Raw genomic sequence first — 14,633 nt, forward strand, 5'->3', positions numbered from 1 at the left:
ACTGGGGAACACTGATAGGCAGTGCTGGCTCCAAGGCTGGTTGGCTGCCAGGCCATGCCTCATGCAGAAACTGATGGACCACTAATGGGTGGGGCTGCATCTTGGTGCAGCTATCTGCATGACTAAGGGTGTCCTAGGGCTGGTATCGACCTGCTAGTGTGCAAGACTAGGTCCCAGGGTGTCTGGCTCCTCAGCCCAGTGCATCCTAGGGCTGATGCCAGCTAACTGGTGAGTGGATAAGCCCCCAACCCTAATAAGCTAGGGAGACATTCCCAAAATGGCAGTTTTGCAAGCACCACTGTCCTCATGGTAGAATGCCCTCCCAAATGACTGTCACTAGTCTCTGTGTTCCCAGGAGGAGACCAGTTGCCTCCTTCCTCTTTGGGAGGCTCTCCAAGATCAACGAGTGGGTCTGACCCAGGCTCCTTTCAAATTACTGCCTCTGGCTTGGGTTTCAGAGTGTGTAATGTTTTGCATTTTTTATTGTAAGCATCTATGGCTTTAAAGTTCCCCCTCAGCACTGCTTTTGCTGAATTCCATAAGTTTTGGTATGTTAAGTTTTCATTTCCATTCATGTCAAAATGTTTTCTAAGTGCCGTTTTGATTTCTTCTTTGACTCATTGGTTGCTTAAAAGCAATTTAATTTTCAATTTTAATTTTCACTATTTTGAGAATTTTCCAATTTCCCTTTTGATTTTGATTTTTAAGTTTGTCCTGTTGTGGTCAAAGAACATATTTTGTATATCTCTCTTTTTAAATCTATTGATTAATTAATACTTAATTTTTAGACTGACCAAATTAATTAATCTAGCATATTAATACATAATAATTACGTATTATTTATTATGTCATTATGTTATGAAGAATATTAATTTGTGTTTTTCATCTGTGACTTAACATATGGTCTCACCTGGAAAATGTCCCATGTGCACTTGAGAAGACTGTATTCTGTTGTTAGGTAGAATGCTCTGTATATATCTGTGAGATCTAGTTGGTATTGTATTGTTGAAGTCCTCTACTTCCTTACTTATTTTCTATCTAGTTGTTCAACCCATTATAATGAGTGGGGTATTGAAATCTCCAACTATTATTGTATAAATGCCTATTATGTAGAAATGTGTGCTTTTCTCTTCAGTTCTCTCATTTTTTCTTCATATATTCAGGTGGCCTCTCATTAGATGCATAAATGTTTATAATTGTTATATCTTTTTCCAGTACTTAACCCTTTTTCATATATAATGTCCTTCTTTGTCTCTTGTACACTTTTGGTTTAAAGTCTATTTTGTCTGAATTAGTATAGTCATTCCTGCTCTCTTTTGGTTACTATTAGCATGGAGTATCTTTTTCCACCCTTTCACTTTCAACCCACCTGTGTCTGTGGATGTCATGTCAGTCTCTTGTAAACAGCATATAGTGGGATCATGTGTTTTTATGCATTCTGTCAATTTCTGTCTTTTGATTAAGAATTTAATCCATTTACATTAATATAACTACTGACAGGAGGTACTTATTTCTGTCATTGTGCCATTTGTTTTCTCTATGCCTTAGAGCTTTTTTCTCCCTCATTTCCTGTATTACTGTTTTCTTTTGTGTTTAGTAGATTTTTATAGTGATATGTATAAATTCCTGTATCATTTCCTTTTGTATCATTACATTCTGTAGCTATTTTGTTTGTGGTTACCATGGGGATTACATTTAACATCCTATAGTTATAAAACTCCAATTTGAACTTATACCAAATTAACTACAAAAACTGTAACTGCAAACCGCCTTTACAGCGATGCTAGCTTTCATAATTGTCCACACATTTACTTTTAGTGAGATCTTTATTTTTCCACACAGAGCTGAGTTACTGTCTAGTGTCCTTTTATTTCACCTTGCAGGACTCCTTTGAGTATTTCTTGCAGTTGAGGTCTAGTGGTCCCAAACTCTCTTGGCTTTTATTTCTGAAAAGGTCCTAATTTCTCCCTCAATTTTGAAGCACAGTTTTGCTGGATAGAGGATTTTGTTTGATAGGGTGTTTTTTTATTTTAGCACTTTGAGTATATCTGCCCACTGTCTTGGGGACTCTGAGTTCCTAATGAGAAATCTAATAATCTTATTTAGGATCCCCTGTATGTGATGATTTTCTCTCTCTCTCTCGTGGCTTTCAGTATTCTCTCTTTGTCTTTTGAAAGTTTGATTATTATGTGTCTTAGTGTGGGTCTCTTTGAGTTCATCTTAGAGTTCATTGAGCTTTTGGCTTATTTATTTCACATATTTCATGAAATTTGGTAGTTTTCAGCCATTATTTTTTCAAATATTCTCTCTGCTCTTTTCTCTATATCTTCTCCTTCCGAGAGTCCCACAGTGTATATGTTGGTATGCCTGTTGGTGTCCCACAGATCCCATAGGCTCTGTTCATTTTTCTTCTTTTTTCTTTCTGTTCCTCAGAGTCAATAATTTCCATTGTCCTGTATTCAAGTTCTCTGATTCTTTCTTCCTTCTGCTCAAATATGCCTTTATTTCCTCCAGGGAATTTTTAATTTCCATTATTGTACTTTTCAACTCCAGAATTTCCTTTAGGGTTTTTTCTAGGTTTTCTTTCTCTTAATTGAGATTTACATGTTTTACACATATTTTCTTGACTTTCTAGATTTCTTCCTTTAGTTCTTTAAACATCTTTAAGGCAGTCATTTTTTCTTTCAAATTTTATTGAGGCCCAAGGCCTATGGGGCTTAGGCAGGAAGCCTCCCTGCAGGCAAAGGAGAAGCCAGTGGAGAGGCATTATTTGACCTTTTCTGGAGGCACAGGTTGTTGGTGTAGCCACATTTCTTCTTGTGGCAGTTGGCAGCATGGAGATGCAGGTGAGCATAACTCTTGTGGCAGATCATTTTGTAGCAATGTATTTTGGGGCAAGCTTGTGGAGGGAAGGCTCAATGATGCCACCCCACAGTCAAAGTACCAAGTGCAAGGTGGATTCTTTCTGGATATTGTAGTCTGAGAGAGTATGGTCATCCCCCAGCTATTTGCCTGCAAAAATTCAATGATGTTGGGGAAGCAAGATGTCCTCCTTGTCTTGGATTTTAGCTTTGACGTTTTCAGTGGTGACACTGGGCCTGACCTTGAGAGTGATGTTCTTGCTTGCAGGGTCTTCATAAAGATCTTCATCTCTATGCCTTTCACTCAGCCCCCTCACTGAAAAAAGATCAGGCAGCAGAACGGGCATTTATCGATTTACCACTAAGAGTACCTTCACGAGACAGTTATTTTAAAGTCTTTGTCTAGTAGATCTGCCATCAGTTCTCTTTCAAGGACAATTTCTGTTGATTTATTTCTTCCTTTGAATGGCCCATACTCTCCTGTTTCTTTGTATGCCTTGTGACTTTTTTTTTTTTACTGAACTGAACATTTGAATCTAATAATTTGGTAACCCTGGAAATTAGATTTCCCCGCTTCCCTAGAGCTTGCTCTTTTATGTTATTTTTTATTGTTGTATGGCGTCTCTGTGTTGAAGATCAGCCTGATGTATAAACTGAAGATTATCTCAGGTCTTTCCTGAGCCTTTCCCTGGGCGTGCACAACCACTTTCTGATTTCTCCTAAATTTGCGGTTGCTTTTGAATGTTCTAGTGTTTAATGTCTAGCTTCTGAAAGGGGAAAAAGCCAAAAATGAAGTGGGGAACAAAGCACACTGGATATTTAAGTCCCCTGAAAGTTACTTCAGCCAGGGTGGAAGGGGCTTGCAAGAGTGAGGGTATGTGTGACAACAATGGCTTGCCACCTCTTTGACTGATTCTGTGATCAGAAGCAGCAATCAGTGATAAGAACATAGATCTTCATATTTGGAGGACAGGTTCCTTTTTGACCACCCAGGCTCCCACAGGCTGCTTGTAGGCTGCTCTGGGAACACATGCACAGATCCTTGCCATATTGCTGTGAATGGGGGTGAGTAGTTGCCACTGTGCTAAGAACAGAAGTTGACCATAATAAGTCAATTTAACCTGTTCAAGTCTTCACCTGGAAATTGCAAATCATCAACAGAATGCAGAATTCCAAAATAGTAACATCAGGCAGACTGTACCAGTGCAATTGTTGTCAAGGTGGGGAGACAGAGTCCTGTGCCTCTTAACTTGCCATCATCCCAGAAACACACATTATAATCTAGAATCAATGAGTGAGCCTTGGGGGAAAAGTCAGCTGGAAGCAGGTACAGTATTTTTTAACTTGATCAATTAAAAATAATGGAACATTCAGTGAATATTTATATAGAGAGAGCCTGCTAGGTACTTTGAGGGATACCAAAAGTTCAAGACATAGACTCTTCTTAAAGAAGTTGTATCCTTCTTGAGAAATACAAGAGAGGCGTCAAAGCAAAATAGTAAATGAGAAGAAGTATCAAATAGATAGAGTCACTCACAATCATTACAATGAGAGTTCAGAAGGAGGAGAGTGTATTGTGAATTTAAATCATCAGAGAAAATTTCATCAAGTAGGAGTATTCCTGAGCTACTCCTAGGAAGGTATAGGCATACCTTGGACATAGTGCAGGTTCAATTCCAGACCACTGCAATAAAGCAAGTCAAATGAATTTTTAAAATATGTTTACACTATACCATAGTCTACTAAGTGTGCAATAGAATTATGTCTAAAAAATGTACATATGTTAATTTAAAAATACCTTATTGCCAAAAAATGTTAACCATAATCTGAACCTTCAGCGAGTCATAGTAGTAACATTAAAAATCATTGATCACAGATGACTGTAACAAATATAATAATAGTAATAAAGTTGAAATATGTGATATTTACCAAGATGTGACAAGAGATACAAAGTGAACAAACACTGTTGGAAAAATGACACAAATAGACTTGCTCGATTCAAGGTTGTCATACACCTTCAATTTGTTAAAAACTCAGTAAAGTGAAGAGCAATAAGCTGAGATATGCCTGTATTTTGATCTGAAGAATATTAATAAGAGTTACGACTTACCTAGTACCTAGAATACTAATAAGAGTTACAACTTACCTAGTACCTTGTGCCAGATGCTAGCTCATCCAGTCCTCAAAACAATCCCATGAGGGATTATCCCCTATTATCCCCCTTTTCATAGATGAGGAAACTGAGCAAGAGAAACTTGCTTAAGGGGATTGCCCAAGCTCAAATAAGAAGTCAGTCTTAGAGCTGGAACTTGAAGCCAGGCAAAAGCAGGGAGACACTGTAGGAGATGTGACTCTTTAAGAAGGATCCACTGAATAATAGCAAAATTCTTCTTTTCAAGTGTACATGGGACATTCTCTAATATCATATTTTAGGCAATAATTTTAAACACATTTCCAAAAAACTGAAACTATTACCAGTATATTACCTGATCACAATGGAATGAATGTATTCATAGAAATCAAAACAAGGTATATGTAAAATCCCCAAATATTTGAAAACTATGAAAGACACTTCTAAGTAACCCATGAGTCAAAAAAGCAGTCACAAGCTCTAGGGCCTGATCTCTCTTCTCAGTCCTTACTGAGGAGAATGGTGTGAGCAAAAGTGTAGAAGTGAATGTGTGATACATTTGCCAGAGATAGCAAAGGGGTTACACTGACAGGCATGATAGTAATTTAGACATTTTGCTGTAGGCCAATGTCAGTGTATGTCCACATGCAGAAACTCTTTATTTGATTGTGTTGCAGATTTAGCACATCCATTATATTTTAAGAAACTTCTCTCTCAAATTACTATAGTACAGAAAAACAACCATATAATTTTTTTTCATTATTATGCACATCTTGTAATTGCTAAAGAACATAATAACTTTTCTTTTCTCATTTAGTTTTTACATGATTGGATCAAGAATTCTATATTGTGAAATTTCTGGAAATAATGTGATATGGGATGATAATCCCCCATTATGTGAAAGTAAGTATATTCTCTCTTTAGAACATAGAGCAGCAGTTCTCAAACTTTTTGGCCTGGGGACCCCTTTATGCTTTTAAATTAACACAGACACTGAAGAGCTTCTCTTTATATGGGTTATGTCTTAATATTTATTATATTGGAATTAAAACAGAAAAGTTTTAAAAATAATTAGTAAATCATTTTTAAGAAGAGTAACCTCAATACATGTTAATATATGCAACATATTTTTATGAAAAATCAAGTTTCCAAAACATAGTGAGAATAGTGGCATTGTTTTACACTTTTGAAAATTACTTTAATATCTCACTTAAAGGAAGAGATCTGGATTCAGTCAGTTGCAAAATCACACCCTTTGAAGCCTCTGGAAAATTTCACTGTATGCTCATAAGGATGAAAGTGAAAACTGACAGTAATACTCAGTATTAATGTGAACAACCAATTTGTGAATGGAGATATTTATAAATCATAAAGCATTTCTCAACTAGCACTGAGTTATATTTTTAATCACAAGTATATTTTAGCATTAAATTGTCAGCCTCTTTCATGATGATGAGAACAAAACTTAGCAGATAAATAATATGTATTTCATATCTTATACAGATACTTCAGAAAACAAGTTTTATTCTAAAAGTTAATTTCTACATTAATGGTTTGAATTTGGGAAAATACATTTTCACATAGAGACTTTCTTCTAAATGGGTATTGGATTCACAACTATATTAATCATATGTTAATGAATTCTTTGAAGGCAGTTCATAGGACTTTGCTAATGCTGTCCTAATCTTTTACCTTTACTTCATGTCCTTTTTTCCCCCTTTTTAAGGGATTTTGTGTGCAACACCTAGAAACATAACAAATGGAAGAATCACCAATTACAAGGACGAATATGAATATAATGAAATAGTAACTTATAGTTGTAATCCTTCAGATGGACCAGATGAATATTCACTTGTTGGAGAGAGTGTGCTTGTTTGTGTTGATAGTGACAGATGGAGTAGTGACTCTCCTCAGTGTAAAGGTAATAATATTTCCATTTACTTCCTCCTGCATTTGTAAATACTGTGGAGACACTTCATAAATACTTTTACCTACAAGTAAACAAAACAGCCATATGTACTTGCTCCTCCTACTAAACTGACTTCTAATTAATTTAATATTGGTCAAACCAAATTAGAAGATAGTTCTAGTTGTACAGTTCCCCATACGTCAGTCCACATGTCCTTGGCATTCCAATTTATACATCATGAACTACTGTGTATATGCATGAGTTAGGACTGTTTATTTGTTTGCTTGTTTGTAAGCATCAGAAAACTCAACACACACTGGCTTAAAAAATAAGAAAGTTTTACTTGTATTATATGACATCTGAGAGTTCTGGCTGCAGGAAATGGTAAAAGACTAACCCTCTCACCAATAAGATTGTTAAACTATGGCCAAAACTTATTTAACTAACAATGTTTAATGACTACAGAAGCAGGGAGACACTGGAGGGGATGTGACTCTTCAAGAAGGATCCACTGAATAATAGCAAAATATTTCTTCTTTTCAAGTGTACATGGGACATTCTCTAATATCATATTTTAGGCAATAATTTTTAACACACTTCCAAAAAACTGAAACTATTACCAGTATATTACCTGATCACAATGGAATGAATGTATTCATAGAAATCAAAACAAGGTATATGTAAAATCCCCAAATATTTGAAAACGATGAAAGACACTTCTAAGTAACCCATGAGTCAAAGAAGCAGTCACAAGGGAAATTAGAAAGTGTTTTGAACTGAATAAACATGAAAAAACAGCATATCAATATATCAAAAGTTGTGGGATACTGAAAAAGTATTGTTCAGAAGGATATTTATAGTATGAGATACTTATGTTAGAAAAACAGAAAAGTCTCAACTCAATCATCTAAGTTTCTACCATAAGAAACTAAAAAAGAAGAGCAAATTAAACCCAAAACAAGAAAACACAAGGAAATAATAAACTTAGCAATCAATGAAACTGAAAAGAGAAAATAAACAGAGATAATCAAAGAAGTCAGCACGTGGTTCTTGAGAAAATTGATAAAATAGATAAACCTATAGACAGTCTGACAGGAAAAAAGAAGATACAAATTACCAATACAGAGAGTGAGAAAGGGGACATCATGAAATATCCTGCGGACATTTGAAAGATAATGAGGGAATAAAATGAACCACTCTATGCCTATAAATTTGACAAATTAATCGTTCTCACAAAGAGTACTGCAGACCCCATGTCCTCAATGGGGAATTCTACCAAATATTTAAGGAATAAATAATAGCAGCTCTATACCAAGCCTTAATTAAACACAACAGGAGGGAATACTTCTCAACTCATTTCATGAGGACAGCATTGCTCTGATGCCAAAACCAGACAGATGTACGACATAGTGATTCAGCATTTACATACATAAAAAGATGATCACCATGATGTCTAGTTCCCATTTGTCACGTTTAAAGTTATTACAGAATTATTAACTATATTCTCTATATCATAACTTCATGACTTATTTATTTTATAACTAGAAGTTTGTGCCTTTTAATCCACTTCACTTATTTTGCCCATCCTCCCAGCCACCTCTTCTCTGCCAATCACCAGTTTCTTCTCTGTATCCATGAATCTGTTTCTGTTTTGTTTTATTAGTTCATTTGTTTTGTTTTGTAGATCCCACATATAAGTGAAGGCATATGGTATTTGTGTTTCTCTGACTGATTTATTTTACTTTGCATAATACCCTCTAGGTCCATTGATGTCTCAAATGGCAAAATTTCATTCTTTTTATGGCTGGGTAATATTCCATTGTATATATACCACATCTTCTTTATCCATTATTCTATCAGTAGACACTTACGTTGCTTCCATATCTTAACTATTGTAAAAAATGCTGTAATGAAAAAAGGGCTGCATAAACCTTTTTGAATTAGTGTTTTGTTTTCTTTAATTTAATACCCAGAGGTAAAATTTCTAGGTCATATGGTAGTTCTATTTTCTCCCAGTCTATGGCTCATTTTATTCTTTCCTATATAGTGTCTTTTGAAGCAAAAGTTAACTGTTGTTTAAATGTTTGGTAAAATTCACCTGTGAACCCGTGTGGTCCTGGATTTTGTTTGTTGGGAGTTATTTGATTACTGATTCAATTTCATTACTGGTAATTGGTCTATTCAGATTTTCTATTTCTTCTTGACTCAGTATTAGGAGATTGTATGTTTCTAGGAATTTATCCATTTCTTCCAGGTTTTCCAATTTTAGGTGTATAATTGTTCATAGTATTCTCTTATGATCCTTTGTATTTCTGTGATATTGGTTGTAACTTCTCTATTATTTCCACTTTTATTTATTTTGATACTTTCTTTTCTTTCCTGATGAGTGTGGCTATAGGTTTGTCAATCTTTTTTTAATCTTTTCAAAGAATCAACTCTTAGTTTCATTGTTCTTTTCTATTGTTTTTACTCTCAATTTCATTTATTTCAACTTTGTTCTTTATTATTTTCTTCCTTCTACAAACTTTTGGGGAGTTTTTTGTTCCTTGTTTTTTTCTATAGGTGTAGATTTAGTTGTTTACTTGAGAGTTTTCTTGTTCTTGTGGTAGGCCTGTATTGCTATAAACTTATCTCTTAGAATGTTTTTTCCTGCGTTGCATAGATTTGGAATGCACTGTTTCCATTTTCATTAGTATTAAGATATTTTTTATTTCCTTTTGTTTTTTCATTGACCCAATGATTGTTTAGTAGCATGCTGTTTAGTCTTCATGTGTTGGTTTTTTTCCAGTTTTCTTCTCGTAGTTGATTTGTAGTTTCATACCATTGTGATTGGAAAAGATGCTTGATCATAGCTTTAAATGTAAAACCTAAACTATAAGACTTACTAGAAGACATAGAAAATATTTGTGACTTAGCAAAGATTTCTTCAAAAACCTTAAAAGCATTATCCTTTAAAGAAAAAAAAATTAACTAGACTTCTTAAAAACTAAGAACTTCTGCTCACAAACACACTGTTTTAAGAAAGAAGAAAGAGCCATAGACTGGGAGAAAATATTTGCCAAGGACATTCTGAATGGATTTCTACCTATGATATATAAAGAACTCTCAAAACACAATAAGAAGAAAACAACCCAATTTACAAAAAAGAGGGCAACATATTTGAATAGACTTGTTTCACCAAAGAAGATATGTGGATGCCACAAAGCACATGAAATGTTGATCAATATCATTAGTAATAACAGAAATGTAATTTAACAACACAATACGATATCACTAAACATCTATTAGAATGACTGAAATTAAAAAGAAAAATGAGCAATACCATGTTTTGATGCAGATATGAAGTATTTGGAACTCTGATACACTGCTGATAAGAATGCAAAGTGGTATGACCATTTTGGAACACAATTTGGCAATTTCTTATACAGTTAAGCATACACTTAATGTACAACTCTGCAATCCCAGTAAAATGAAAACATGTACACATAGAAACCTGCATGAGAATATTCATAGCATGCTTAGTTGTAATCATCCCATACTGGAAGCAACCCATATGTCCTTGAACTGGTGAATGGAGGAACAGCCTTGGTACGTCCATACAATATAATAATACTCTGCAATAAAAGGGAGTATGCTTCTAATCCATGCAAAAACAGAAATGAATCTCAGGAATGAATGCATTGTACTAAGTGAAATAAGCCATACTCAGAGGAAGTGATCTCATTATGACATTCTGGAAAAGCAACACTGTACGGATAGAAAATTGATCAATGGTAGGCTGGGTGAGGAAGACAGTTAGAGGTATGGGGAGGGTTGATTACAAAGTAGCATGAGGAAATTTGGGGAGGTTATGGAAACATTCTATGTTTTTATTGTGATACATAAATTATTTGTATGTATTAAACATCATACACCTGTACACTTAAAAGTGTTTAACTATATGTAAATATTATCAAGCAAACCTAAATTAAAGAAAATCATTAGTGCAATTATCAGCAGTTTAGCATAACAGAGAAAATAACAGTGAACCTGAAGTCAAGACAATACAAACCCAACATGATTTTAAAAGAAATATTAAATGAGAGAGAGGAGAGAAACTTATACACCTGTGGGAGAATAGCAACCAGTAAACATACATGTAATTGGAGTTTCAGAAAGAAAGAACAGTATAGACTATTATTTGGGGTTTTTTTGTTGTTGTTGGAGTATTTTTGCTTTTCCATGTTGTGATAGTTTCTGCTGTACAGCAAAGTGAATCAGTTATACATATACATATATCCACTCTTCTTTAGATTTCCTTCACATTTAGGTCTCCACAGATCACTGAGTAGAGTTCCGTGTGTTATACAGCAGGTGACCTATTTTATACATAGTAGTGCATATATGTCAATTCCAATCTCCCAATTCATCCCACCCACCGCTTCCTCCCTTGGTAACCACAAGTTTGTTCTCTACATCTGTGACTCTATTTCTGCTTTGCAAATAAGTTCATCTGGACAATTATTTGAATTTGATCTAAAACAACAACCCCAGAGGTCCAGGAAATTCAGTGACCCTAGCAGGATAAATAAATTTGAAAATTTACCAAGAAACCCCCACTAAACTAAAAACAAAAGAAAAGGCAGCCAGTGAGAGGGGAAAAGAACATATTACATTCTTTCTTCCTCACCCCAAAGGAAGAATGACAGCTGACTTCTCTTAAGGAATTGTGGAGATGAGAAGACAATCATTTCTGCTAATGTGCTGGAAGAAAAATAAAGCACTTATCCTAGAATTCCCTGTCAAGGAGAAATCTTTCAAAACTGAAGGTCAAGTAAACAAAAACAGTTTCAGATAAACAAAAGCTAAGAGAATTTGTCATTAGCCAACGTGAACTACAAGAATTGATAAGTTCTTCTGACTGAACAAAAATGATATCTGATGGAAATTCAGATCCACAGGAAAAGAGAAACCCTCCTTCTGGTTTAAAAAGCTATATATTATCTGGCCCTCAATTATTGCTCAGATTTAATCTCATAAGATGTTCTCTTGAACTCACTGCCCAGCCCAGCGTATTTTGTTTTCTTTTGTTTTTTCCAAATTCTGCAAAACCCATTAGTAGATCCTGAAGTCAATCTAGAGGGTCTGTCATGTAATTTACTTCTGAAGATGTAGAGTAGAATGGGAAATACCAGAGTACACTGGTGTGAGGGCTAAGTATTAACTTTTAACATTATCTCAGGCCTGTGTGCTTGTATACTGGTTTACAACTTAAAATGTGTTTCTTGATCTCTGGGTTGCAGTCCAAAATGTTTGGAAAACACTCCCCTAACTCCACTGACCTTTGTATTTCTTGAACATCCAAGTTCCTGTGTGTTGTTGCCACCTGAGAACTTTCTTTTTCATATATTTTCATGGCTTGCTTCTTTACAACTTTTAAATATTAGCTCAAGTATTACCTTCTCAAAAAAGTCTATGCTATCTTTCTAAAAGAGCAAGGTCCTGTAATTAGTGTCAGCATGACCTTAAAAAAAATCCTAGAGCTAAAGAGTATCAAAAGTCACTTTTGAACTTACCCTGAATTTGTATCTGATAGTGAGGCCTTTCACAAAACTTGTCAGTACTGGGAAAAAATGTAGAAAAGCCAATAAAGTATAATAATAGTCTGTTATTGGTAGAAAAACATTATTAGATTTCTCTAAATCTGTTTTTCTGGAATTCAAATGAACAAATACAGTCTTTTTTTTTTTTTTTTTGCAATTAACATCTTGCCTTTCACCTTTTGCTTCTTTCTTCCCACTGGAAATTATTACTTTGCACTAGATTTATGTTCCTCTGTGAAAGCAGCTTTCCATTAATTCTGGAATTTCTCCACTTTTCAGTGGTCAAATGTGAATATCCAGTTGTCGAACATGGAAAGATGGTATTTAGAAAAAAATTTTACTACAAATCTCAAGTTGCGTTTGAATGTAACCAAGGTTTTTACCTTCATGGCAGCAACACAATTGTCTGTGGTGCAAACAGTACTTGGGAGCCCAAGATCCCAATGTGTACTAAAGGTACAAATTGTGTCTTTCTCCTTTTGGGGTTTTTTAAAATATTTCTTTGACAATAAATTTCAATTTACAGAAAAATTGAAACAATTTTAGTACTTATACCTGTCTTGGATTCATTTCCATGATAGATGCATGACTTCTAATTCACAAACAAATCTGCTGTTTTGATTTTTCTCCTTTTATAGGATGTTAGCATGTTATGTACATCACACAGGTGTATAAATTTCTCATGTATAGCATTCTTACATGTAAAATGGATAGCAAACATTTTTCAGTGTAAATTAAAGCATGTAAATTTTTACCTAAATAAGTACAAAAAGCGTAATCCATATAAATGAATAGAAAGCTATAAATCCCAAGTAATTAAATGAGTTTATATTTTTTGTTTTCCAGAGCCAACTACTGCCACTACGAAGCCTCTAACTTCCAGTGCCTCAGGTTTCATAAAGTCCTGCTTATATATTTCAATATCCTTTAAATTCCTTGTGATTTTTCATACTCCTTTAAATGTCTGGTGATTTACACTCACTATCATTTTTAGTAAAAAAAAAAGGAGGAAGAACACATTTATAGCCATTGTAGTTGTCATACTTAGTGAGTCTAAAATTATTTGCCATAGTTCACAGAGATAAACAGGTGTGTAAACTTGGTCAAGTTATACAAACTTGTTTACTTACATGTATAATGATTTAATGCCTCCCTCACTGTGCGATAGTAGTTACACTGAAATACATTTAAAGCACTTAGTACAGTGCTTGCCATCTAGAAAGCCCTTAAAAGTAGTTCATCTGATTTACAGTTTCAATGGAATTAGTATTAGTGTAGAGGAAGGTCCATGGCTTCCGTTTTTTAACATGTATGTTTTCTGAGTCATCAACATTGCTATTTTTATTCAATTTAAAGAGAACTGTTGACACATTTACAGGGTATAATCCAGGTCCAGGACTATGTTTCATTTTCCTGACAACAACCAGTTTGATTCTTTTTATATAGTGCACTTTTTTTTAAACATCTTATTGGAGTATAATTGCTTTCCAATGTTGTATTAGCTGCTGTTCTATAACAAAGTGAATCAGATATATGTATACATATATCCCCATATCTCCTACCTCTTGCATCTCCCTGAGAACCTCCCTATCCCACCCCTCTAGGTGGACAAAAAGCACCGAGCTGATCTCCCTGTGCTATGTGGCTGCTTCCCACTAGCTATCTATTTTACATTTCGTAGTGTATATATGTCCATGCCACACTCTCACTTCGTCCCAGCGTACCCTTCCCCTTACCCGTGTCCTCAAGTCCATTCTCTACATCTGCGTCTTTATTCCTGTCCTGCCCCAAAGTTCTTCAGAACATTATTTTTGTTGTTTTAGATTCCATATATATGTGTTAGCATATGGTATTTGTTTTTCTCTTTCTGACTTACTTCACTCTGTATGACAGAATCTAGGTCCATCCACCTCACTACAAATAACTCAATTTCATTTCTTTTTTTTTAGCATCTTTCTTGCAGTATAATTGCTTTACAATAGTGTGTTAGTTTCTGCTTTACAACAAAGTGAATCACCTATACATATACATGTATCCACATATCACCTCCCTCTTACATCTCCCTCCCACCCTCCTTATCCCACCCCTCTAGGTGGTCACAAAGCACCAAGCTGATCTCCCTGTGCTATGCGGCTGCTTCCCACTAGCTA

The 14,633-nt window shown here is 34.9% G+C and overlaps 1 protein-coding gene and 1 pseudogene across 1 annotated transcript in view; one reads left to right on the forward strand and one right to left on the reverse strand.

Annotated features, from left to right (window-relative positions):
- Positions 1–14,633, forward strand: part of LOC114897830 (membrane cofactor protein-like) — a 39,669-nt gene that overhangs the window by 16,626 nt on the left and 8,410 nt on the right. The window contains exons 4-7 of the mRNA XM_029226900.1: positions 5,810–5,895; positions 6,719–6,913; positions 12,763–12,939; positions 13,330–13,374. Coding sequence (XP_029082733.1) covers positions 5,810–5,895; positions 6,719–6,913; positions 12,763–12,939; positions 13,330–13,374 — 503 coding nt within the window. The remainder of the gene's footprint in view (positions 1–5,809; positions 5,896–6,718; positions 6,914–12,762; positions 12,940–13,329; positions 13,375–14,633) is intronic.
- On the reverse strand, positions 2,718–3,150 carry LOC114898797 (annotated as a pseudogene).

This window comes from Monodon monoceros, unplaced genomic scaffold (genome assembly GCF_005190385.1).
Source record: "Monodon monoceros isolate NGI ecotype Baffin Bay Population unplaced genomic scaffold, NGI_Narwhal_1 Super_Scaffold_18, whole genome shotgun sequence".
NCBI classification, from domain to species: domain Eukaryota; kingdom Metazoa; phylum Chordata; class Mammalia; order Artiodactyla; family Monodontidae; genus Monodon; species Monodon monoceros.